Source organism: Sycon ciliatum, chromosome 1 (assembly GCF_964019385.1).
Source record: "Sycon ciliatum chromosome 1, ocSycCili1.1, whole genome shotgun sequence".
NCBI classification, from domain to species: domain Eukaryota; kingdom Metazoa; phylum Porifera; class Calcarea; order Leucosolenida; family Sycettidae; genus Sycon; species Sycon ciliatum.
The window spans coordinates 21088020-21114875 of NC_088643.1; the positions used below are offsets into that span (position 1 = coordinate 21088020).

At 47.1% G+C, this 26856-nt stretch overlaps 4 protein-coding genes across 4 annotated transcripts in view; 1 reads left to right on the forward strand and 3 right to left on the reverse strand.

The window, feature by feature from the left end:
• Nucleotides 1–1044: 1044 nt before the first annotated feature.
• LOC135817632 (testin-like) lies at nucleotides 1045–2913 on the reverse strand. Its single transcript, XM_065330858.1, has one exon. The coding sequence runs from the start codon at nucleotides 2791–2793 to the stop codon at nucleotides 1483–1485; it is 1311 nt and encodes a 436-aa protein (XP_065186930.1). The 5' UTR covers nucleotides 2794–2913; the 3' UTR covers nucleotides 1045–1482.
• Nucleotides 2914–4829: 1916 nt separating this feature from the next.
• On the reverse strand, nucleotides 4830–17733 carry LOC135817642 (AN1-type zinc finger protein 2A-like). The gene is made up of 12 exons (XM_065330870.1): nucleotides 17398–17733; nucleotides 16621–16663; nucleotides 16138–16189; nucleotides 15466–15540; nucleotides 14299–14364; nucleotides 13615–13665; nucleotides 13153–13265; nucleotides 12807–12947; nucleotides 12159–12249; nucleotides 10442–10560; nucleotides 9980–10043; nucleotides 4830–5546 (listed from the first exon to the last, which is right to left on the reverse strand). The coding sequence occupies exons 1-12, from the start codon at nucleotides 17450–17452 to the stop codon at nucleotides 5520–5522; spliced, it is 897 nt and encodes a 298-aa protein (XP_065186942.1). The 5' UTR covers nucleotides 17453–17733; the 3' UTR covers nucleotides 4830–5519.
• A 204-nt stretch (nucleotides 17734–17937) lies between these two features.
• LOC135817662 (DNA-directed RNA polymerases I, II, and III subunit RPABC3-like) lies at nucleotides 17938–20620 on the forward strand. Its single transcript, XM_065330892.1, has 3 exons — nucleotides 17938–18141; nucleotides 19599–19851; nucleotides 20216–20620. The coding sequence occupies exons 1-3, from the start codon at nucleotides 18069–18071 to the stop codon at nucleotides 20331–20333; spliced, it is 444 nt and encodes a 147-aa protein (XP_065186964.1). The 5' UTR covers nucleotides 17938–18068; the 3' UTR covers nucleotides 20334–20620.
• Nucleotides 20621–21079: 459 nt separating this feature from the next.
• The window catches only part of LOC135817652 (regulator of nonsense transcripts 2-like), a 36216-nt gene continuing 30439 nt past the window's right edge, over nucleotides 21080–26856 (reverse strand). Inside the window, exons 37-40 of the mRNA XM_065330881.1 lie at nucleotides 26082–26156; nucleotides 24160–24238; nucleotides 23781–23979; nucleotides 21080–22383 (exon numbers count right to left, since the gene is read on the reverse strand). Coding sequence (XP_065186953.1) covers nucleotides 22374–22383; nucleotides 23781–23979; nucleotides 24160–24238; nucleotides 26082–26156 — 363 coding nt within the window. The 3' untranslated portion in view covers nucleotides 21080–22373. The remainder of the gene's footprint in view (nucleotides 22384–23780; nucleotides 23980–24159; nucleotides 24239–26081; nucleotides 26157–26856) is intronic.

Genomic DNA, 26856 nt, shown 5'->3' on the forward strand with positions numbered 1-26856 from the left:
TCTGTCAAATCCTCTATATATAGGATTTTCCCAATTTTTGGGAAAGAGTGGATCATACCTTACAAAGTAAAGTTCTTTCTTCAAAACCTTGTTGGAGTCTGCATTCCGTGTTTATCAGAGATGATGCCTGCCAAGTTTCACCAGCACAAGGGCTTTACTTTTTTTGTAACAGGCCTTCCCGTGCAAGAGTGTCCAGAATTTTCAAAATCCTATGTATAGGATTTGGCCTCACAAATTGGTTTTGTTCAGGGAGTCGGTATTTTACGACTCCCTGGTTTTGTTCTTCCCAGTTTCCCCTGCCAATAAAAACCATAGTTGGCAATATCCAAGCCTAGATATAGCCCATATGGAGCTAATAAAAACATTCTATGCATCTATGGCTAAAGAAGAAGCACCTCCTGGGCTAGTACGATTAATATGTGTACATACTTGAACACAACTGATTTAGTAAATGCCCCAAACATGTAGTGTCTTTAGTTCATATTGATCTGCGAGCACTTTACAACACTACTTCAATGCTAGGATGGTGCTAATATTCATCTATTCCACTCCTTGTCTATTTCTACCACTTGTAATTGCAATTCATCAGCAATAATTGCACACAGATACCTTTCCTGGTGGTCTTAGCCAGTGAGTAACCTCTATTCATTCATCTTAAATAAGGAGAGGCATTGTGGGAAAGATCAAAATGCATCTTCAATAACATTGCTTCACACATCGACCATTTTCGAGGCGGCAAATGCGTCTTGAAGTCTAATCCTATATATGGGATTAACTGGTGACAGACAAAGAGATAACAAGGTTTATCTAATACTGTACTATAAACTAGTATTGGGTTATAATGATTGTACAGTACTTCCATCATGTACTCATATTGAACATATACTTATGTGTGCAGCATAGAATACTCTCGTGCAGGAAAAGCACACCTCACTAAAGTGCATTCTGCATGCACTGTCACTGCAGTTGGCTGCATGCACTTGCTTCAGAGTGCACTTCAACCGGGTTGAACCCTGTTGCAGTCAAGTGTAATAATACTGATAGTTTGGTTTTTTCATTTCTATTTATTTACTTGTACTATCAAGAGTATAGTAGCACATAAACCGCATTAGTAAATATTAGAAATCTGTTTCGACTTCCTGACGGAAAATCAGTTAACCTGGGACAAAGAGAAACAATGAAGCAATTGGAGACGGCTCATGTCAAGCCAGGTTCCGTGTGTGCCCCGTATACGCGTAATCATGCTGCATTTTCTTCTCTCTTTTTTCCTTCTCACAATACAATACATGCACTGGAGCTGAACGCACAGCGGCCAGATGTCCAGATCGAGTGGAGGTGAGGGGGCCGATACGCTCCAATAGTAAAATAGTAAGACAGAATATAATCTCTTTAAAAGCAAATCTACTAACCAACACCGCCGGAAATGGCACGAAAAATTAAATAAACTAAAGCCTCAATAATTGTCTGGTTGGGGGAAAGCAATTACTTTACTTCTGGTGTGCCTGCCAGTTCCATGTTAGCTTCCTTATATACTTTGTAGCATGCCCGGCAGCAGAAGATGTGATCGAGACGGGGAAGGAACGGCTTACCAACGAGCGACTTCTTACACGTGTGGCAAGTGAAGCATTCATCGTTTCCGTGCCACGTCATGTCCTTGTGCGTCAGGTGGGACTCGTCGGCGGCAATGGCCTTATTACACGTGTTGCACTTTTTGCCGAACTCCTTGTCGAAGCAGCCCAGGCAGAACGGATGGCCCTCCCGCGAGATGTAGCGCTTTCCGCCGAGCAGCTCGTCGCAGCGCCAGCAGCAGAAATGCACAATATGCCAGTCTGCGTCCTCGGCGTGTGTGTACTCGCCGGTGAAGATCAGCTCATCGCACGCCTTGCAGCGCGGCTTTACCAACTCGGCGTGGTGACGTCCACAGTACACGTGATCGTCTTTGTGGAAATAGATTAAATCCACGAGCAGCTCCTTGCACTTAAAGCAGACGAAGCACTTTGCGTGCCAGCATCGCTCGCCACCGGTCTTATCGGTGAATATGGCTGTTTCTCCCTTTTTCAGAGTATCTGTGCATTCCTGGCAGTCCCACACTTCCTCCACACTTTTGTGCTCATCAGTCATGTCACGCTTTTGGCCGATTGTGTACATAAGTCCCTGACCAAGGGCATGCTCTTGCCTGTGCTGTCTAAACTCCTCCATCTCCTGCTTCTCCTCAGTTGTCATGAGTGTCTTACATGCCTTGCCATCGATATCGTGAGCAGGCAGCTGCATCAGAAGCTGTTTCTGGCGGTATGTCGCTCCCTCCTCCTTCTCCTCTTCTGGAATGTTCTCCATGAATTTCGCGACCAAGTTTTTCGTTGTTCCAGTTTTGATCTTCTTCAGTTGTTCGCAGTTGCTGACCTGCGCTGAGGAGCCTTTTCGTGAGCCATCAAGGGTCGAAAGGACCTGTGTGCCGCTGGTTGACTTGGACACATTATCGACTTGAGTGCTTCCCGACATTTCATCGTAGTTATCCACCTTGAACAAGCCGTTGAGTGTGAGCCGCGTTGCCTCCTCCATGTTGTCCAGGGTTTTCGCACTCATGTGCTCACTCTCCGGGCAACGGCAGTACTGACATACTTTCCGCCAGAAATGCAACTGGAATCCGGGGCAAATGTGCGGCCCGCAGGTCTTGCATGGCTCTCCTTTCTCATCCGGATCCCGAGTCCGCCCTGTTCTGAATTCAGTTCCTTTCACAATCTCGTGGTTGGACGTTTTAGGGTTTGCGCGTGGCATGCCACGCCGGACCGACATTTTTGCTGTCACTCCCAGAGGAGGAAGCCACGAAAAGACAAGAGAAATGAACACAACCAACCATGTAGACTCTACACTACATTACATACAGCGACTCGGCTCGAGCTCCAAGTCACAAGTGCAAGAGCTCGGGTACCGGGTCAGGATCTCGATCTACCTTATCACGTCGTTGTACAACTACCGCGGTCTACGCAACGTCATCGTGGTCACTTCACGTCAATGCGCGGCCTGGTGGTAGATCTACCGCACAGATCATGCAGATTCTACCCGGTAGACCAGTACTGGCAGTAGACTCTACCCGCGCGTGCAGACTGCAGAACAACAGTACACATGGTAGATCTACACAAGTCATGTACACATTACATGGCACGTACATATGCAGCTACATAAAACATGACTTGTGAGTTGTGTAGATAGCTGTACATATATGGGGGTATCGTCCAAATATAGCAGGACTTGACCACAAAAACTGTCACTGTCAGTACGTCCGCCCCAATGACGTGTGAAGGGGAAGAGCTACCTGAATGTTCTTCCCATCCTCTTTTTCTTGTTGTTGCGAGCCAGAGTCAGGTGCCGGTATTTGTGCCAAACACATGTTGAATACGGTGTTGAACCGACGCATGCATGCGATATGCACGCACTTCTCTGTATTTTCATTTTCACATTTCACATTCGTTGAGGGTTTTTTTGCACTTGTTACTTCTGTTCGATCGAGTCCATGCGCATTATGCATCATGTGCCAGTTAAGTGGTTTTATCACGAAATTCACCTTGGACTGCACTGTTGGAGTGTTTTTAGTACATTGTACTCCCTGCCTGGCCTGAAGCAAACCCGAGCTACTGCATTTCGTAGTACAGTACTATACATGTACAGTGTACTACTACTACGAATTATTAGCGGGGTGTCGTGGGAAGCGACACAATCAGCGACACAATCATGTACCAATTAACACAGTGTGTATGCGTAGGTGGTGCATCATCAACGGTGTTTTACGGTATCAATATGATACGAGTACAAATTATGTTACCAAAGGCTTTGGAATCCTATCAAGCTGCAAGGGCTCTTTCCTGCCTACTGTATGTACCAAGAGTAGATAAACAGTTTATCTACTCTTGTATGTACTGAGTCTGAAGAACGAATGAAAAAGGAGACTGGATGAGGAAGAGAGGAAAGAAAAGGTGGAGGACACGCTTTAGCTGGCATGATAGTGTTGTTGAAAGCACGAGAAAGCCTCTCGAGTCTTGTGATGCTATCTATGGTTATGTTCCGTGTCGCCATGCATGCGACGTGATTGATCACGATCGGATCCATCGGCCGGATCGGGTCCTTGACCTGCTGACCCCAAATGCGGCCCATATATGTATTACCTGCGTGCACACGTACGTGCGTGTTTATTTGGCATTTCAGGATGTCCATGCTCCAGGAAATAATTACACGGGTGCAACAAATTTCGCGATTTCCTGCGTTTTTTGTTTTCTGCACTAATATTTCACACTTTATGCACTTTTCACGCAGTGCTTTCCATAATCCTGCAGGTTATTTGCATGGTGCAGTACGTCTCGCACTACTCCCAAGCTAGCGAGTAGATACTGCGCAAATAACGATTCTAGCGATGCAGCAAATTTCGTAATTTGGCCGAAATCCGCAATTTTCTGCAAACAATTCCGCGAATTCCTGGCAAGTTCCGTATCTTTCCGCACTTTTCGCTGTTTTTTGCCGCAATTTCTCACGCAAGTTTTCGAGAACTTTTCCGCAAATTCCCGCAGGGACAGGAAAGAGACCATTGGCGCACTGCATTGATGAAATAGTGTAGACTGCACAGGTTGGCGGGGAAACTTGCACACGCGAAAAAAAGTCCAAAATCGAAGCATTCTTGCAGTACTCAAGCTGAAGCTGCCCGGTTGAAAGACGTGGCCATATGAGGCGACCGGAAAAGACTCTCGTGGCCAGTCTCAAAACTCGCCACCTTGCTTCCCATCGAAAACACAGCGAGAAGACAGCAAATCTCTCTAAACACCACTGTAGCAACAAGTTAGTTCTGAAAAGAGACGTTTGTAACAATGAGTTCCACAACATAATCGGCAACTAGTGTTATCAATAATTATTTCTTTTTTTAATCTTTTTCTTAAATCAGCCCTATACACATGTCATGTGTTTGTAAAATATAAAATCAGTAGAAATATGGTGTATACAGCAGCAGATGTGGAGAATAAATTAAAATATTTCTTTGAATGGGAGCAGAGTGAGCCGGGTGAAAATTGAAAACTAAAAGAACAGAATTCCGAAGACTAGGCAGGGGAAGCAGGGGAGCTGGTCAACATCTTGCTAATAGTAAAGCTATTCCTCCTGTACGTACTTGAGGTCCAGAGCAATGCTTGGTTCTAGACATACCTTGGCTCGCCGTGAGCACCAGTAACCCTCTCCATAGACTAATAGCATCGCCGAAGTCGCATTAACCTCTTCTTCATAGACTAGTAGGTCTAAAAACAATCACTAGGGAGCAGTGCAGGAAGCCTACCTACAAACAAGACAGAGTTCCGTATACCGAGAGATGTCTAAAACCAGCAACATCTGAATAGATTACCAAAAAATATTACAAGCAGAAGCTGCAGCATGAAAAAGCAACATGGGAGGAGAGCTTTGCTTCGAGAGGCACACACACACACACACACACACACACATACAGTTCCAGGCCCGTTGCTCAGTCACCAGCCAACGAATGCACGCTAACTGAGTAAGCATGACGATTGTTCCTGCAACGTAAACACAACAACAAACACAACGAAAGGTTTTGACCATGCGTAGGGGTGAAACGAGTATCTATTTTGACCAACCGATCACTCGTTCATAATATTCGATCGAGTATCCGATTATTTCGAGTATTTTATCAAAATTCAAAAGCGCTAGATTTGCAAGTTCTCGACCAATTCGGAAGAAATTATCTGTGAACATAGAACAAAAGTCGCCAACGTCTTGTGGAGAGTGTGAAGTAACGATTTTCATCAGTACTTTCATATCTCAGAACGTTACTTGCCGTGGTGATCGCATCGTCCAAGTCTTAAAATACTGATTCAAAACCATGCATAACGCATCATGCATACCAGTGGACCAGCGGTACAACAAGTTTTAAAAAAATACAATGCCAATCCTAAAAAAAAAAAAAAAAACCGATCGAGTGCAAAATTTCGAGTACTCGCTCGTTTGAAATTTTCGAACGAATACTCGAATATTCGAACTAATCATTTCACCCCTAACCATGAGCTCACATGTTAGCTTCAAGTAGAGCCTCAGCCTTGACAATGCCTTCTTGTCAAGTTCTTGACCATAAGTTATCCTGCCTCATTGCATCCAACCGGGGTGAACCAGTTGCCTTGGTTAATGCCAATAATGGTCGATAAATAACCCCAAAAAAGTTTAAATAAAAACTACCCACACATGTAATTCCAGCGGTGAAAGCAATTGAACAAATATTACCTTGGCATGCCAATCATGCCCGTGCCTTCACCAATGCTTGTTCTACTGTAAAACATGTAATTTTAGGTGCATTACAATTTCGGTGCCAGAGACCTGCCAGGTTTCAAGTGTAATTTAGAATTAGGTGACCAGCATTCCCTTCACATACAGTGCATACTCTTAGTGCCTTTTAGGTGTAATTTAAATTTAGGTGCCTGGTTTCTCTACCGAAATCGCCGAAATTAAAGTTACACCGAAAATTACGTGTTTTACAGTATTTCTACTAGTAGGACTCAGTTAGGCCCCGGTGTAATATGCCCGAAACTTTGCCGAAAATGCTTTTGGGAAATTCTCGTAAACCTTGCCGAAAATGCTCCCAAACCGTGCCGAAAATGCTCACTTTTTTGTCATCCTCAGCACATGCCGTCAAAACCAGGGAGTCAGAAAATACTCAGAGACTTGCTCGACTCTGCCATGGTAAACAATTCATAAACTACTCAACAAGAAGCTAACCCACGGAATGCGGAAGTGACGTTCTTGTTTGGGAAGTTTTTCTTCTCTCAATTTTGATACACACACAACGGCCAAGTGCTCCGTTTCGCCCAAAATGCTGCATCACGAGCCCAAAGTGCTGGGTTCGCGGATTGTACCGAAAATGCTCAAAAAATGCCGGCATATTACACGGGGGCCTAGACTCAGTAGCCCAGCAATCCTCTATATGTGGTCAGGTGCAATGCGTCTTCTCTATATATGGTCATAATAATATTATGGCGGCGCAGTTCACACCACCAAATATTCTCGCAAATCGAACAGTTCACACCAACACTGTGATGCAACATGATCTATGAGATCCTTTGTTTGACACTTTCCAACTCTAATACCCTGCACTTCTTCTTCCATCTTCAAACCACATTCTACGAACAGATCAAACTAAAATATAGCAGGGAATAATAGAAAAAAAATGTTGCTTCATTTTCACAAACTGCAAGTACAAGCTCAGACAACAAGAAAGAAAATCAGTCAAACTGAAAACAACAAGTGAAAAGGCCGCGCAGTTCATGGTGACCGGGTTAATACAAGGGAACCCTACGTAGCAGGGAGTAGTAAAATACCTATTTTACCTGGTATTTACGACTCCCTGCTACGTACGGATCCCTGGCTCTTAAGGTGGCTGGGGCGGTACAACTTTTTAGGGGTCATTTTGATAACATTTTGACTGCATTTTTGAGTTTATCGGCAAGGTGGAGATGAAATTTGAAAATGTTTTCTGGTGAATCTCTGGAGAAGAGCCTTCTCTAGCTTCCTATAGTTTTATTTTTACTTTTGGACAAAATTTGAAAAAGTTTTATGAAAGGTCCGTGAAAAAATAACACGAACCTTTCATAAAACTTTTTCAAATTTTGTCCAAAAGTAAAAATAAAACTATAGGAAGCTAGAGAAGGCTCTTCTCCAGAGATTCACCAGAAAACATTTTCAAATTTCATCTCTGCCTTGCCGATAAACTCAAAAATGCAGTCAAAAATTTCCCAAAAAAGTTGTACCGCCCCAGCCACCTCAGGGCCTGGTCAGACTGCGGCAAAATCGAAATAATCCTGGGATTATAATCCGAATCTCCAGTAACTTGCCGCCAGAGCGGCAAAAGCGAGAGTTGACGCTTCAAAAAAAAAAGCAAGAACGGACCACGCTTTTCCGCTCCAAACAGGATTTGACGCTGATACGCCATTGACGCTGATAATCACTGATTTTTTCATCTTGATATCGAGGAGCTAATTGGCCACGGACAACAACAAAACTCATAAGGATGGTTGCAAGGATTGCACTGAAGGTGTTGGCGATCCTCAAGGTGAAGGAATTTGACGTCGTTCGTGGAGATTACCACTTGACGCTCGAAATGAAGTTTGAATTTTCACTCTCCCCACATGTGTAGTGTGATCGCGATTCAAATTCTGGACGCTGTTCTTTTTTCGTCAGGCAACCAAAATTTGCCGCAGTCTGACCAGGCCCTTAAGCGGGATTCACAGAAGCTTTTTTGCGATGCGACACGCGATGCGACAGGCGTGAAACCGGGAAAACCCCAAATCGCAGCCATGTGGCACCCCACGCAACTGCCGCAACTGGGCCATCGCAGAAGTTGAGCTTGGCTCAACTTTTGCGATGCGATGCGACAAGCGATTTGGCGTACGATTTTGACTTTTTCTACAGCAAAGTTGTACAAAGGTTCAAGAGTTGTCTATAAATTTGTACAGGTTGTACCAAACCGCGCGAATATCATGGCGACGTACCCAAATCAGCAAGACTTTGTCGCATCGCTGACTTCTTCTGTGAATGGTATTTCGCGAGTTCGCATCGCATGCATCCATCGCAGATCGCGTCACATCGCGTGTCGGATCTCCCGCTTTACTGCAGCACCATTTGTGACCACCAGGGAGTAGTAATAATACTACTCCCTGGTGACCATGTACAGCAGTGCACCATGTCAGGTGTACACTGTGCAGAAATGTAGTGACCATATATAGGGCTGAAGTTGGTTGCTGTTAACGAGGAGCACACGCTTCTTGCCGAACTTGACGCTTGACTTCATGACTAAGTTATTACCGCCGAAGTCGCAACTTCTAAGTTCATATATAGGGCTGTGACCATATATAGAGCAGTGACCAGCATTTCGCTCCTGCAGCAGTTGAGCACTCTCATGTGGGGTAGCGCCTTTGCTGTAGAGATGCAGAGCTCATTGACTTGTCAGTTTGAGCACTCTGACAAGGTACGTTCGGGCCTGGTCTAAATCTGGCTTTGGAGATTTCATTTTTCATTGCTACAGTCAGACCTCGCTTATCCGGTCCTCGTTTATCCGGATCCCTCACCATCCGGAAGAAAATCGTTGGTTACCGATTTACAGCATATGCCATTCGCTTATCCGGATTTTTTCTGGAAAACGTTTTGTTTCGTAGTTTTACCATCCCCTGTTCCAACAGGGGATGGTAAAACTACGAAACAGAGACCCCGCTAGAAGGTGAACCCACCGCTCAGGGGGTCGGATTTCAGTTGCCAGCACTGTACATGTACTTCGAAGTACTACAGTAGTATCATTTCTCTGCTAACCGTTGAATGCCTTCAAAGTATCCAACTATGCACGTGTACTCCTATAATACTAGTAGTAGTAGGACACATTGGTTGTTCTCATGTTGGGATGCTCCTGGGTTTGACAAGAAAGGTAATATGGGTGACTTTTTGGGAAAGGATGTATTTCGGGCCTTAGCCACCTTGCAGCGGGATTCACAGAAGGATGTAGCGATGCAGCACACAGTGCAAACTCATGAAATAACATTCACAGAATAAGCCGGTGACATCATTTTTGAAGATCTTTTTTTCAAAAGTGCAACGCAGAGCTGTGCGAATCCTCGACATTCATGTGGCTTTATAGTAGGACTTTTACAAACCCACTAGCAACTCTTGAAGCAACGCGAAACTTTGGTTGCAAACAAGATCCGCATCACACTGCAAAGGTTGAGCCAAGCCCAACGTCTACAGTCAGCCAGTTGCGGTGGCTGAGTGAGCAGCGCAGAGGCGTGATTACAAACATTGTAGGTGTTCTTGGTTCTCCCCACAGCATACACATCGCGGAAATGCGTCTGTCAATCCCGCTTGGGAAATCAAAATGACTGCACACATCTGAAAACATCTTACATCGAACTGTAACTAAAATTAGGCAAGAACAAAAACGGAAGCAACCGCTTACCTTGGGCCGCTCCTGCTCCTCCAACGACGCGGCGATCGCACGGGCAAGTGCGGCATCCTCTTCACTGCAAGCATGCAAACAACACGAGTACGCAGGAGCACACAGTTAGAGCGGCATCGCAATATAGCACGTACTCACAGAGAAAACACAACTACAAGTCTCAGAGGCAAAGTCACAGAGGCATATGCCTAGAGAACCGTGATGCCTAGAGACATGCCCCCCCCCCCCCCCCCCTACCCCTAAATCACACCAAAGCCCAATGTACACTATTACTGTGGACAAGTGACGGAAGGCTATTAGCTGATTTTTTTACTTGTATTTTATTTTTTTATTTATGGATTCCCCAAAGGCCGAGGCCTAAGTTGAGGGGGTCTCCGTTCATGGCTTACTGGGAATATATCTGCAAAATGATAAGCACATGCTCAACAGTACACATAGGTTGCGGAACACAGGTAAACTCACCTCTGCACTGCTGGTGTCCCTGTACTGGCAGCCGCCGCAGCAGTCACTGGTGGGTCTGTCTGCCGCACTGACGGCTGTATCGATTCTTGTAGCGCACGGGCCAATGCCTCATCTTCACTCTACAAGCACAGAACAACGGAGAAAAAGAAATACGTGTACACCTAAAACACCACCGGTACTTACTGCAACAGAAGAAAGATGGCCACCGACGAGCACCCACCCATACTAACGATGAACTACATGCACTTCAACACGCAAAGCTACCTTAGTCTAGCACAGTTGCTTTGAAGACTGGCATCAGCAGCAGTAAGAGCAGTTTACACCACCGCTACAGTACAGCTACACCATACCAGCCATCACAGAAAAAAACATGGCACCGCGCAGCAGTTTGAAGAACTCCAATTATCAAAGCAACCTCCATCAGACACAGGTACGGAATGAAGTGCAGGAGCCAGATACCAGCAAATGCAGTCACTACAGTCAGGCAAACACGCACAGCGATAGGATGCACAAGCGCGCTAGTATAGCACATTGGATAGCAATACACATGCTAACACCAGTGAAACACTGTCACATTTGTCAATTTGGCAGCACGGGGTGAGAGAAATGTTACACACCTGCATGCAGACAAATGTCTGCAAGAAGCTGCCACAATGCTACCACACACTGACGCAGCACTAGTTCAGTCCAAGGTACGTGTACTACTGACTGGTTTGCTGGCACTCACACCGCAACCCCCGGCCAGCACTCACACCGCAACCCCCGGCCAGCACTCACACCGCAACCCCCGGCCAGCACTCACACCGCAACCCCCGGCCAGCACTCACACCGCAACCCCCGGCCAGCACTCACACCGCAACCCCCGGCCAGCACTCACACCGCAACCCCCGGCCAGCACTCACACCGAGACTGGCACTCACACCACAACCCCCGGCCAGCACTCACACCACAACCCCCGGCCAGCACTCACACTGCGACCATAGGCAGCACTCACACCGCGACCCGCGGCCAGCACTCACACCGCGACCATAGGCAGCACTCACACCGCGACCAGCACTCACACTGCGACCATAGGCAGCACTCACACCGCGACCAGCACTCACACCGCGACCAGCACTCACACCGCGACGAGCACTACTCTTACATTGCAGAGTTCAGCACGAACACTCTGAGCACATTATCTTACTACATGTGCTACTGGTTTGTGCCAGAGTTCACACCATGGCTGCCCCATCAGGTCTGTTTCTCTCACTGCAGCCATGTGCGACATACCACCAAGGCAAATCCACTTTCCTTCCGTCCAATCATTGGTAAAGAGAGTACTACAGTGGTCCCTCTATAATCCGGCACCATTTGTGCCACAGAAATTCTGCTGGATTAGGGAGGGTGCTGGAATAACAAATCGGATTTACTGCTGCAATATGCATGAAGAGGACATTTCGGCTAATGAAAATTGTGCTGGTTTATTGAGGGTGCTGGATTATAAAGTGCTGGATTATAAAGTGCTGGATTATAAAGTGCTGGATTAGAGAGGGACGACTGTAGTAGGCAAGCGCTAAAACATAACAAACGAGTTTCACGCACTGCAACTGACAATAGGTGGTGATGATGCACACAATCCCCCCCCCCCCCTCTCTCTCTCACTCACACACACACACACACACACACAAACGTGCACCCCCCCCCCCCCCCCAGCACTGGATGATAAGTTAGTTACCATTTGTAGAGCATTGGGTGCGCTGGCATACGACTGTGTGGCAGGAGCTTGAGCGCGCACGGTGGCCTGCGTCTGCCGCTCTCTTCTTGCCCTACGGTGCACAGAAAACGGAAAAATAACAGTGAGAAATGATGAGCTCCGTCACTTCCGTGGATTCTTTACTGCACCTACATATCTACGAGTACAAAGAAAAGGATAGACTCGGATGGAGAGGCAATGATTAATGCATAGAAAAGAAAAAGGACCAAGGAACTACAAGTACAGTCGTCCCTCTCTAATCCAGCACCCTCAATAAACCAGCACAATTTTCATTAGCCAAAATGTCCTCTTCATGCATATTGCAGCAGTAAATCCGATTTGTTATTCCAGCACCCTCCCTAATCCAGCAGAATTTCTGTGGCACAAATGGTGGCGGATTATAGAGGGACCACTGTAATTGGTAACTGGTGGTGTTAGTGGACAGTATAGCACAAATTGTAGTTCCTTGGTCCTTTTTCTTTACTACAAAGAAAATGTTTGACAAACTGCCTGAAGAGTGCTTGATGTGCAAGGCGCAGAGTTCTGTACATGTGAATGTCTCGGAGCAGGTAGCCTGATTGGGCTCGTCCCATCACTACTCACTACATCGCATGCTATTGCTCGACTTACGCCTCCAGCTGGCGCCCGGTCTCGTTCAGGTAGCTTTGCTGCGGCGCGCGACTGTCCGCCGTCTTCTGCGAGAGCCTGGGCTGGGTGCTGCCCCGCGACGAACTGCCCGAGGTCTTCGACCCTGTGTTAGTTGCAGCTCGCCTGAACAGCAGGGCATCAACAGTGTACACCAAAAGCAAGGCAGGGTTGGCCAAAGACAAGAAGACAACACGCCTGCAGGAGGCTTGGGAGCAGAGCGAAAACAAACGGAGAGAGAGAGAGAGAGAGAGAGAGAGACTAGGAGGTACCTTATTCATACAGGGGAGTTGGTAAGTGAAACATACATGTAGGTGACTTGGGTACTGACCGAGAAGCGGCATTGGCCAGCGTGCTTTGCTTGCCTTCGCACTTGTGATCCGGCGGGCCACGGTGGCGTAAGCAAAACTGATGAGCGCACTGATCACAACGAACCTGCACCATCTACAGGGAGAGTAGTAATAGACGGGAAGTGCAGAGAATGAAACAACAGCAAGTCCGTTTAGACTTAGACACTAGAGTATGCTGCCGTCTCTCCCGACGGATTTTCAACGAGATTGAAGGCAGCAAAGTTGGGTGAGTCAGTTCCTACCCCCCACAGTTCAGCACTAGAAACCAGTTGCAAACACATAGCAGTACTCACATAATTACAGTGGAAAACACAAGAAAGAAAACTGCATAGTTAGCTGCATGACTTGCATCACTTTAATACAGCAAATCAAAAACAACAATAAAATCGAAGCCAGCGCAAGCAGTAAATAGGAAGGGTAGTTAGTACTTGTAATGTGCTTACATCTACTCGCTTGCAGCCTTTCATATGGCATCGTTTTGACGGGTCCTGTTTCTGTACATGCAACCAAAATACAGAGAGAGAGAGAGAGAGAGAGAGAGAGAGAGAGAGAGAGAGAGAGAGAGAGAGAGAGAGAGAGAGAGAGAGAGAGAGAGAGAGAGAGAGAGAGAGAGAGGAGGGAGAGAGAGAGAGAGAAAAGAGAGAGAGACACACACACACGCACGCACGCACGCACGCACTCACATGTACACACACGCACGCGCACACACACATATACACACACATAAATCTTCAAATACATGTAATAAAGGCTACATAGAATTCTAGATTCTCCAATTCCCACAAATAATAGAAGAGTGAACAAAACCTCCTGAAAAGCACTAACACCACTGTTGTGGATATTGAAATCCGGTGAAATGATCGCGGCCGGCACCCTTACAGCCCTAGCGCGTACACGCACTGCAGTCACGGACACACTGCTAAACAACGTTAGACCAGCCGTGCTCACGGCTGCAAAGCCAGTGCCCGTGGCCGCTTCACTTCTCAACGGTTTTCAATGTCCACAACAGTACATGGCTGCGTGTGTATCTGCAAGTGTACTATCTGCAAGTGCAACTGCAAGTGTATCTGCAATTGCATCTGCAAGTGAAATTTCCAAGGCCCTACGCCAGTGCGTACTGTACGTACCGCTGTCCCCGTGTTGCTTGTCCCTGTGTTGCTACCCTGGCACTGATTGGCAATGTGCTCATTCATCTGCACAGCAAATAAACAGAACAAGCATTAGCAAAGCAGTACACGCCACAGCCCAATTTCAACTCAAGCTGCACTGTGTACACCATTCATACGTCAGCCAAGAGCTCTATATACCGTGCAATGCAGAAGTCAACTCAGCACGATGAGACATGATGGCACACAGTACATCCACTCAACATGAGAGGACAATTACACACAGTACATCCACTCCACACAGTACATCCCCTCCACACAGCACATCCACTCCACACAGTACATCCACTCCACACAGTACATCCACTCCACACAGCACATCCACTCCACACAGCACATCCACTCCACACAGTACATCCCCTCCACACAGTACATCCACTCCACACAGCACATCCACTCCACACAGTACATCCACTCCACACAGCACATCCACTCCACACAGTACATCCACTCCACACAGTACATCCACTCCACACAGTACATCCACTCCACACAGTACATCCACTCCACACAGTACATCCACTCCACACAGTACATCCACTCCACACAGTACATCCACTCCACACAGTACATCCACTCCACACAGTACATCCACTCCACACAGTACATCCACTCCACACAGTACATCCACTCCACACAGCACATCCACTCCACACAGTACATCCACTCCACACAGTACATCCACTCCACACAGTACATCCACTCCACACAGCACATCCACTCCACATGATAATACACACAGTACACCAGTGACGGTAAGTCAATCTCTCTCTCTCTCTCTCTCTCTCCCTCTCTCCCTCTCTCCCTCTCTCCCTCTCTCTCTCTCTCTCTCTCTCTCTCTCTCTCTCTCTCTCTCTCTCTCTCTCTCTCTCTCTCTCTCTCTCTCTCTCTCTCTCTCTCTCTCTCTCTCTCTCTCTCTCTCTCTCTGTCTCTCTCTCTGTCTCTCTCTCTGTCTCTCTCTCTCTCTCTCTCTCTCTCTCTCTGTCTCTGTCTCTCTCTCTCTCTCTCTCTCTCTCTCTCTCTCTCTCTCTCTCAATTCTAGGACACTTCGTTTGACTTATTGAAAAGCATGGCTTCGAACCAAGGTGCACGCCCAGAACTAAGCACGCGCACCGGCAATCGACTTACCTTGATGTTGGGATCCTCTCCTCTGGCTACTGGCACGAGGGCATTGCAGAGTGGGCAGGTTGGCACTCGCACATCCTGCAGGGTACACAGAAAGTCGCAACTGCCGTGTTTAGCCCACTGGCACTATTATCCAAATATCTACAATAGTACAATGTCATTCACATGCACGGCAATGTGGGAAACATGCCGACTGCATTAAGTCATAACCGGTAATGCAATACAGTGCAGCTGGCCTTATCCGTGTGTGAATGCAAACCTGATTTTCAAGATGCACTGTACTGGCGGCACATACGCCTGGTCTTAGTGTTGACATACTCGTACATAGGAATACCTGGATCGAAAAGAAGCCCAGCAATTTGTTGGTGCCGTTTTTCTTTGAAAAGGATGTATGACTCTAGAGGGGTCAGAAAACGTGCCCGGTAGACAGGAGTACCCGGATCTGGGACGTCCAGGTTAGGGGAGTTTTACTGCATGGACTTGCCACTCGAAGTTTTGCAAGAATTTTAGCGTAGAAAGCAGGCACAGCGTGCACCGATGCCGACATTTCTAGCAGGTGGTGCCGCCAAGGGACAAACACCCACCGCCACCCACACACCTAACACTACACCAGCACTGCCACTGCCACCACCACACAACAATGACATGCATACTGTGACGTTACTATCCACAAACCTTTTGATACGCTGATGGGCATTGATGCTGGTCATACGACCGGTGATCAAGGCTGTGCAAGAAGCAAATACAGATACCAAGTCTCAAGACGATGCTTCAGTGGGCAGCAGTTCCCCAACCCGACACTTCTCCTCAGCCGACGTCAATCCACGCACAGGCGATTTTCAATGCAACATGTGGCGCCTCACAAAATTGCTCAATCAGACAAAATTACTCAATCAGCCAATAGCAGCCACAGATGTGCACAATCTGGGAGGAAGATCAGCTTTGGGCATTATAACATTCTCCCACATTGTTCACAAGAAAAGTACGGGTCTCAAGTGTAAATTTACGATGATCATAGAAAACAAACAAGCAAGATATCTCTGCTGTGCATCCATTCATTCATTCATACTTTATTTGAAGGATTCTCCAAAAGTAAATGTACAGTAGAAACAGTCACAGGGGCACAGCATGTTAGCAGTAGTTCCTCTGTGCACTCACCAGAATACTTTGTTGCACATGTCACACGTGAATGGGAGGAAATCTATGGACAGATAATTAAAAAAAGCAAATGTAGGGCAAGATGCAGATCAGCCGCAGTAAATTTATGTGTGTGTGCGTGTATGCGTGTGCACTCTTGTGTGTGTGTGTGTGTGTGTGTGTGTGTGTGTGTGTGCACGTGTGTGTGTGTGTATGTGTGGGCGCTCTTGTGCCGGCGTGTGTGTGTATGTGTGTGGTGTGTGTGTATGTGTGTGGTGTGTGTGTGTGTGTGTGTGTGTGTGTGTGTGTGTGTGTGTGTGTGTGTGTGTGTGTGTGTGTGTGTGTGTGTGTGTGTGTGTGTGTGTGTGTGTGTGTGTGTGTGTGCGGATACAAAAATTCGACAAACCCACACGTACTACTGAAACGTAGTGCACATCACTTTGTTGTTATATTTCTCCCAGTATGACTCTTCGTCCTCGTTATTCTTTTTACTTGCTTCGCTCTTGTTTTCAACCTAACAAACTACTGGCTTCGTGGCCATGATCCGAACCTACAACACGTTAGACATTGCAACAAGTCAGTATGCTGAAGAAGAGCAAAGACGGAGGCAGCAGGGATCTCTAGTATGAGCTTCAGCAGAAGACGATGTTCGATCTCTTTGAGTCTTGAGAATACTTCTCACTTCAATTGTGCATTCAAACACGGATGCTTGTTGGTGCTTATTGGTCGCCGATACGACCTACCACTACTGCGCCGAGAAGAACATTATTATAATCTGCTGTACACCCAGCTCCTTACCTAGTTGATTACATTCTTCCCATGCGCAATTAGTGCCAAGGGAAGGAAGCTCCATTGTGATCTCAGACGGAACAGAATCTCTTGTGCAGCAGTTGAGACTTCGAAGAAAAAATGTACGGAAGAAATTCTCTCAAACTATACCAATAGCGATGGAACAAGAACTGACACGGCGACTGCCTAGCCTAGCGCCTGACGGTAGTATATCAGGAGATGTGTGTATGGCGGAGAACAAATACGAACACAAAAGAAATTGCTAGACGTGACGGTGTTTGCAGCAAGAGACAGCTACATGTAGCTCCCTGGAACTCTTCTTGTTCGATGTTCTTGTCTGCAGTGATTTTGAAAATGAATCAGTCTTTTTGAATTTTCTGGAAGCTTGCGTATGCAGAATTTTGGTATGATGTAATCGACTGTCTTTATAGTTTGTACAGTACATGTAGTGCACGTGCAGGTGACGTGAACATTCCGCATTTTTCGAATGATTGTATGCATGCATGCACCGCGTACCGCGATACCGCGTACCGTCTTCTGACTCTTTCATATTTTTTGTGCAGTTCGTGTTCAATGTCAAAAATAGTTCAAATCCCTTTCTATCTGATCCTTATGATCGTTGTTATATCCCCTCCTGATATTAACTTACTCTCTGGGGCTCCCTGGTAAACCAGGGGGTCATGGCAGGAACACTATTCGAAGATATCTTCGATATCAAGGATATCAACCCGGAGGGAAAGAAATTCGAACGAGGTAAGAAAATATTCTGATGTAAATGTTGAAAATTTTGAAAGTATTAGATTTGATAGCATGACACTGCCCTGTCTACCACTTTCAAAGCCTGGTTCCAGTACGTACTGAAATCTAGTATCTCTTCATGAATGTATGTGAACAATACAAGCCACCCTGCTCTCTCCAATTTGTTCAGAATACTTGTGTGTATACATCCATCTCTTGACATAGGTGTCCTTGCCATTTGAGCTATCCAACATACATGCACATGTACCAGTTATGAATGAAGCAGCATATGCACATGTACATAATATGCCATGCTCGTCATTGTGTATTGTATTGAATTTTTGATCGTCTTTCAGTAGAGTGAAGAGTAATGTTGTTTTGTAGTAACATTTAATATAGTGTGCGTGTTCAAGAGTACATAAACCAGAGCATGTAATCTCTGGATTGACCACACGACGGCATTTTGTTGTGTAGTTCATAATGCTACGTTGTATGCAACCCCACACTATTTCACATGGCTATATTGCCGTATGGCCACTTTAATATCCTTTGCGCACTGCTGCTGCTAACCGTACAACACTTGTCGATAGGTGGAATAATGCAAACGCAATGCCTGTCATCACCTAACAAGTGATGTAGTGTTTTAGTGAATCCATGGTGTGACCAAATACCACGTGTGCTTCATGATGACCTGAACAACAGACTTAGCTGTTGTGTATGCAATGTATGTCTGGTTTTATGTGGCCTAGGAGGTGCACACTATGCACTCCTGCTATGCCAGTGCCTATGATGGTTCCTAAAACAAGTCTGACATACAACTGCCCAATAATCCCATGCGTACCTATGGTAGAGCTATAGGTACATATAGGTCATTGTGAAGGAGAGTCGGCATGATCAATTCAGTCCCTGATTGTCACATCTACAGTCCATGCAGATAGTATAGTGCTGCTGGCTTTTGACAGCCTGATTTTGGCCGAATTTAGGCTCAAAACCCCACTTGAATTAAAAAATCTGGGTTTGGGATATGCTTCTCCATACATTTGGCCATGGTAGACATGTTCTAATGTCATAAAACCTGGCCGAATTTCTATCTCCCTATCCTTTGTCTTTTCCGGCCGCAAATGTGGCAATGAAGAATTGCATGGGTTACACAATGCAGCAGGATGTACAGTAACTGTTGTTTTCACTGTCTGCCGCTGTACGTACGAGACATCGAAAAGTTAGGCTGCCAGTTTTTTTTGATGAATGTACTGCGGCCAAATAATAACAGCAATGCAAAATATCGCCTTACGATGTATACTGTGTTACCAGAAATTCACTTGATCATACGAGTATGGTGCTATCAGCCCAACAGCAAGCCAGGATGATGTGGGTAGAGAATCGTCCTTCTTGTTTGGAGTATATGAGTGTGGGTACTGAATACTGATAAAGCACGTTTTGGATATGCTTGTTTTCTTGTCTTTTGCGTTCAGTTGACCGAATTCATTGCGAGTCTGAGTCCTTCAAGATGTCCCTGATCCTGGATGTGAACACATGGGTGCACCCCATGGCACTGGGTGACAAATTCCGCCTCTTGCTGTGCACCACGCTGCGCGAGGACGGCGCGCCCGACGAGGGTAATTACACGCCGCTCGACTCTGCGCCGTCGCGAGCCGACACGTTTGAGTACGTGTGCTACGGCAAGGTGTACCGGATCGACGCCGAAGAAGGGCCTGGCGACACGCTGTAAGTAATTCAGTGTCGGACATTCTCCATGCCCGAGTGTGCTGCCTTGAGGCTACTTGGTTTGCGGCTTCTGACCTCTGTAGCTGTCTGACTGTTAATATTTGAATAGTCGCCGCGGAGACAACATCTTTATTATAACAATAATCAGAATTAGCGAGGCGGACATTGTACGTAGCAATAACAAAACTGTGTTTATGTTGAGAGTATTTGCGTACATGCTATATAGGCAAGGTCGTAGTGGCATCTCATTGATATCGTCTATGTGAACTGTAGTTACACGAGGGTTTTTTTTTACTGATATGTGTGCTGTGATGTTTAATTTACTGAGTGCTGTGTGTCTGTGATTTTCATTCGACTTCTCCAGCTCGGCCTATGTCAGTTACGGTGGTCTTCTGATGCAGCTTAGAGGAGACGCTAACAACTTGTCAGCCTTTGAGAAGGACATGAACGTCTACCTGCTCATGAAGAAGCTTGCTTTCTAAGCGCGCTCAGATGAACGTTGTACAGATTTCTCTCGCTCTCGCTCTCGCTCTCTCTCTCTCTCTCTCTCGCTCTCGCTCTCTCTGCTTGTACATAATACTTATTCTCATCTCCCCTCATCCTTGAACCCTGTTTTCTTGCGTACTGCTTTGCACATAATCCCCGTTTGTAAATTATAATAGAGTGATCTGTTCGATGTTTTTTTCTTTTGACCCACATGAAATCTGTCTCGTCGTGTAATCGTTCTTCCTGAGGCTCTGCAGGGGCTACATTAAAAATCTGAATTTGATCAGGCTTCACTGCAGCTGTACTTATGGTTGAATATGGTGGTAAAGACACACCTGGCAATATGGCAGTATATGCACGCCTGCCCACACGCGCTCTCTATAAGTAGGCTGCAAAGTTCTGGCACAGAGCCCTCCTCGCCACCACCACCATCAGTTCGCGCCTGGCGCCTAGTCGATGCATGGATGCCGGTATCCGACATAGCAGGCTTCATTCTCCCGAGTCAAGCTCCTCTCTCTCTCTCTCTACTTGCTCTCTGCCGGTTAGTATCCTTCTCCTCAACTAACTGGGTGCCTGTAAACACACAATGCTCCACAGTAGGTGGATTGCTACGGATGTGCATGCAGGGAGAATTACTCATGTACTAGTAAATTGGCAGAAATGTCAGAAGTAGTGAAATACGGTATTTTACTACTCCTTGCTCCGAAGTATACCCACCACCATCATACTGGTACTCGACACATTCAGGGAACTGCTGCACCTTTGCCGAGATACATAGCAGATGTTCATTATTATGATGAACCTACAATGATTGCACGGTTCGCACCAAGCTGGCATTGTGGTGTATGCTGTTAATGGCACCACTACAATTGTTGTAGTGCAGATCACTATTAAATACTACTGCACAGACCAAAAAAAGGTTGTCACCGATGCGGCGCAAACAAAGGCCAGCAATGTGCATGCATGGTCGAGCCGAAGCTGCAGCAGGGATCATGAAAGCTATCTGAATGGCTGTAATTCGCCAGCAGTTCGGGGTTCTAGTGCATTGGGTAAGCGGAGAATGGCATAGACACACGAGAGCTGGTAAACACCAGTATTGGCTACCAAGACAAGACGATGCTGTGGGTTCGCTAATAAAAATATAGGAGAAACAAGACACCGGGTAACTACAACGTACAAACTATAGAGAAAAGAAATAAAGAAAGCACCGTACGCTGTACCGGCACAACTAACTGCCAGCTTCATACAAACAGCATGTGTGATGAGTATGGTGAATCCACCAGACTAGAAGGCATAAAAAAAGGAGAATATGCATGACACAGGTAGTAGGCATACTAATGGCAAGTAGCCATGTGTTCTCCAGACTCAAGAAAAGAGCAACACACAAACCAGCAGGCTGCATAACATGAAGGCCCTCGGGCAGACAGAACTGTATCTATGTTTGACAGGCATTGGCGGGTCTGTCCAGGCCGCGGGTCTTAGAAAACAATGCATAGCCCAGGAAAGCCATCTCTGCGTGCTCGCCGGAGTAAACACAACACTATCTTTGGAGAAATGCATCGCGTGGCTGAGGTCACAGACGTCACAGCAGCTGCACATCGGTCTGTGAAACATGTCAGCAGCACGGTATGCACCTAAGCATGCCCGCCGGCGGGTCCACAAATGGGCGCGGGGAACGCTGTCAGGACTTCGAGTGTATTTCCTACTCACCACCACACGCCTGAGGACAGTACGGGTTGGTCGAGCTTCGGCCTCAAGTTCACCAAGTCTACAGAAGCTTTGAGCGCGCATGTGCAGAGACTAAGAACGCTGAACAGATCTTGTGATAAGTGAGAAACAATTTCCTTCGCTTGTTTGGCATACTGATTGCTGTGAAATCGCAGCCGTCTTCTTGCGGCGGGCGGTCATCCTCGCCATATGTGGAGCGAGCTTTCCACTCCACCGCTGAGAAGCTGGTGCTGCTTCGTCCATAGCTTTTTTTCTACCTTCGTCACAACAGCCCGGAGACTCACCAGTTTGCAGTGACAGAGACTTCATTAACGTTTCCTAAACAAGACGAAGACAAACCCAAGAAAAAGAGAGACAGCAATGAAGTAACTGCATGGAGGTGGTGGTGGCGTACGTCTGTACCAGGGAGTAGTAATATTATTATACCATGTATTTTCACTACTCCCTGGTCTGTACTGTGGTCAAAGAAATCATTTCGGATCGGCACAAGAGTAGGGTAGGTTCTCTAGAGTGGACACAGTCACATGCGAACGCCCTGGGGATCTGGGTCTGTTCTGCATAGGAATGTGTTCTCATTACAGAATGCAGCACCACTTGATTTGGAACAGTCACGACCGAACTGATAGTGTTCTGAATGTGGAGGTGCCCAACTCAGGGAGGTCCCCGCTAAGGGAGGTCCCCGCTAAGGGAGGTCCCCGCTAAGGGAGGTCCCCGCTAAAGGAGGTGTCACTGTACAGTGACCCGAGTTACTCTGCCAAAACTACATGTACTGTCGTGGACATGGAAATCCGGTCCCACGTCTAGCGGCCCCAGGCGTTGGCCATGCAGCCGTGAGTACTCGTACGCATACCGTACACACATTCATGTATGCGCTGCAGCGCGCTGGTTGCATCGGATCAACATGTGCACTGCACGCAACGTAAGGTACGCACTGAGGGCGCCGGTCAATCGACTGGATTTCCATGTCCACGACAGTAGTACAGCAGTGAAATGTAATACTACCGTAAAATCCCGCCAGAGCGCCCTGTCTCTACCATCCGCCCCTCCCTGACTTCTTGTCAGGGACGTGATTGATTGTATCCTCGTATGACTCTGTCACAGTCTGTGATGCCGTACTGTACTGCAGACGCGTGCTCAACCCCGTCGGAAATGTACGCAACAGTGCCCACCCTCTTGACCAGGGATTGCACAAACCCTGAGTTTTGATGGGTCTGTACGACTCCTGGCTCTTGACCTTTGGCCGGTGTACGAGATGCACGAACAGTTTTCGTAGGGTGAGTGCTTTTTCATGTAGTACTGAATGCGGCTAGGACTCGCCCATCCGCCCCTCCCCACCTGAAGCGTCGAGGAGGTAGGGGCGCTCTGGCGGGATTTTACGGTAGTAGCCAATTGGCATGGTACAATTTATACTGGTTCTTTTACTGGATTGGATTTTCGGTCTTTGACCACTTTGTGGTGGGTCTGATCTGCTCACCTCCCACCGCTTACGAGCTGCATCTGCGCCTTGATCCAAGAGGGTGGTGGCGTTCCTGCGGATGCGCAAAACTCGGCCAAATCTTTGGCCGAGTCTCACGCGAACCGTGAATTTTGTTACTGGATTTTGGTAATTATTTTATCCCGCTTGGTTTTGACCGAAAAAAGTACAGCAGTGAAGCAAGTCCCTACAGCTGCTCGTCGTCAAGACGACGTGCTATCTCTTGCACAGTGCAGCATACCTTGGTCCAGGTGCTGGGAATGGAGAGCTGCTGTGGATGCTGGCCGGCGCTTGTGGGCCGCGGTTTCCGTAGAGTGGACGCCTGTCCCGGTCATAGTAGCGTGGATTGCCGGCGTTTCCACCGCCGCCTTCGCCGCCGCCGCCACTACGCTGATGGTGCACACGAGGCTGGACAGGTTTCTGCAAGTCACCGAGCGATTCTGGAAAAGACACGGACACACACACGCACACACATGAACAGTATCAAACATGTTGGAATGCACTATATTGCAACACAAACAAAACACACGGTATAATGCAGATCTCCCACAAAACACATCATCACATTCACAATATCTTCACTACCATGTACTTGAATGTGGCAGATCACTTTCCCCTACCTGTATAAGCCTCCTCCTCTTGCCGCTGTTCATACTCGAGGACATACTGCTTGAGCTCTCGTCTCTCTTTGCGATCACGCTGCACCGGCAGAGAGGTATAAAAACAACAGCAGAATAAATATTAAGAAAGACACCGGAAAAGGATCAACAAAAAGGATGTGTCCTGCTACCCTCTCCACCTTTACATGCACCGGACAAAGAACTTGTACAAGACTTGAGCAAAAGAAACTAATTCAACCTCATATCACACTATGTGAAGAAGAGGTTGGTGCGACTTCGGCGATAGTAGGGGAAGAGTGTGTTGCTCCCTACATGGGAGCTCGCGGTTTTCCTGCCGACTTTGATTCTCACTTGGACTTCTCTTGTGCTCTGGATGGCAGTCGTGAGTCAGTCAAGTGAGAATTCAAGTCGGCAGGAAAACCGCGAGCTCCCATGTAGGGAGCAACGCGCTCTTCCCCATGTCAAGCTATGCAGCAGAAAAGAGAAATCTCCACAAAAACCCAATGATGATGTTGTCAGGATGAGAGAAAGCAAAGGCCAGCGCTCAATCAGAGTACTATTACCAACTGGTGCAGGAAGGCCAGTCACTTACACACACACACACACACACACACAGTGGCGGATCTAGGGGAGGGCGCAGTGGGCGCGCGCCCTCCCCTCAAACAGTTCGATTCTTTTTTAGTGCATGCACATGGGCAGTTGCGCAAGTGTTTGCACATGCTGTGACAAGTAGTAGTAGTTTCTAGTGTCAGATAAGAAAGTTCTTCGGAACACGGATAGTTGTTCTCTTAGACTTTGGTTGACTTTTAGTTTTGAATCTAGTGTTCAGTTGACGAACTTGTATAGCTAAGTTGGTGAAGGGGATGGCGCACCGCCCGCCCAAGCGGCTAGGGAGCCAACAAACTCTCCACGGATTTTTCGCGAAGCGAACTTGCGCTTCGTCAGCTGCTCAGTCGAGCGATCCGTCTTTGGACTTGGAGGAGAATTCGGACCACCGCGAAGATCCTGAGATTGAGGTCTGCTCAGACTCTGATCTTCCCCAAATGGAATCCGAAGTAGATTCTGACGACGATGGTGGGACTGTCAGTAGTAGTGATGCGAGTCAGGAGCGTGTACCTGTTGAAACTATCGCAGACGACGACGTTGTGACCAGGGAGTAGTACAATACCCTGGTTGTGACTGTCACGAATGTGGCTGGTAGCACTGCTACGCAGCGAAGTTACTTGGATGCTGTTGATGCAGCTATTGGCGGTGCCACTCACAGCGATGCAGAAAAGCACAACATACTTGGGAACCGGAAGCCTGATAAGCAGACGGTGTTGCCATCTAGGGATTATCCCGACAGCCGCCGAAAGACCGGTACTTCCACTCGCTCGCTGCTACTGAAGTGGTTTGAGTGGCTTGCCTATTCCGGAAAGGCTGGCGAGGAAGGCGTTTTTTGTGCGCCGTGCGTCCCGTTCCCTACATTGCATCAACAAGGATCAACCCAAGGTGAATATCTCATCATTCATTCTTACTGCTGGACATGGCCATCCAAGTAATCGTATATTTTATCATTTTGCCATTGTTCTCGATCTCAGCATGTCTTGAGCTTTGAAGCACTATCTTTACACAATTCTATGTAGTACGGCTACGTTCTACTACAGCCAGAGTCCTCAATGAAGTGGTTGAAAAAGTGGGAGTGAGTGCATGTCCTAAAATAGTAATTCTACATAACCGCTAAGCCTATGACGTAAAATAGCCGCTATGTCGTAATGTGTACAAAATACAGGTACGGCATAGGTTCCCTGTCATGAATATTACCTGCGCCCTCCCATAGGTTCCCTGTCATGAATACTACCCGCGCCCTCCCCTCAGCTGAAATCTGGATCCGCCGCTGCACACACACACACACATCAAGCAGAGTTATGTCGTACACGTACCTCAACATCGGCCTGCCTGTGTTCACGCCAAACCGTTGCTATTTCCGAATTCTCGGAGACGTCCAGACCTCGTCGCTATGCAGGTCACCACGCAAACACAGATGTGGAAAATGAACAACATCAAGCAGTTGTGAGCAGCGCCAAAAAACATGCAAAAAAAAGAGAGCACAAAAATACAAAAATATAACGCAAAAACATGTGCAACAAAGACGCAGCGGTCTACACAAATAACAGCGACAAACACACAAAGAATGGCTTCACAGGTCACAAGAGCACAGGTACCAATGTCGGCAGCAGAGCACGCAGACTGGTGCACTGTTGTACAGCGTTTATTCCTGAGGTGCTTAGCACATGGTACAATCTAAAAAATCTACAGTGCTGCTCAATGAAATCCAATCGCGTCACCCAAGTACGTGCCGGGCGTTGCAGAGCCCAAGATCTGCAAACACTGGGCTGCGAAATGATGCAAGGCGCAAACTTAAGTGACGCGACTGCATTTCATACAGCAACAGTGCAGGTATCAGTGCCTGCTCTAGAGCCAGGTCAGCAGGGTGAGTGACCCGGTTGAGAGGGTGTGTGCACCTGGTTTACGGAAATCAGCCAGGCACACACTGACCTGGTTGGTATCGGGTTCGGTCGGTATGAATAAGCTTTTGTTCACAGAAAATAATCTAAATGAGAGTGGATAGTCAGGCTCAGAAGGTGGTAGGTAGTGCCAGGTATAGTTGAACCCGGCCGACCCACAGACCCTGGAGGACACACTAGGTATCACACC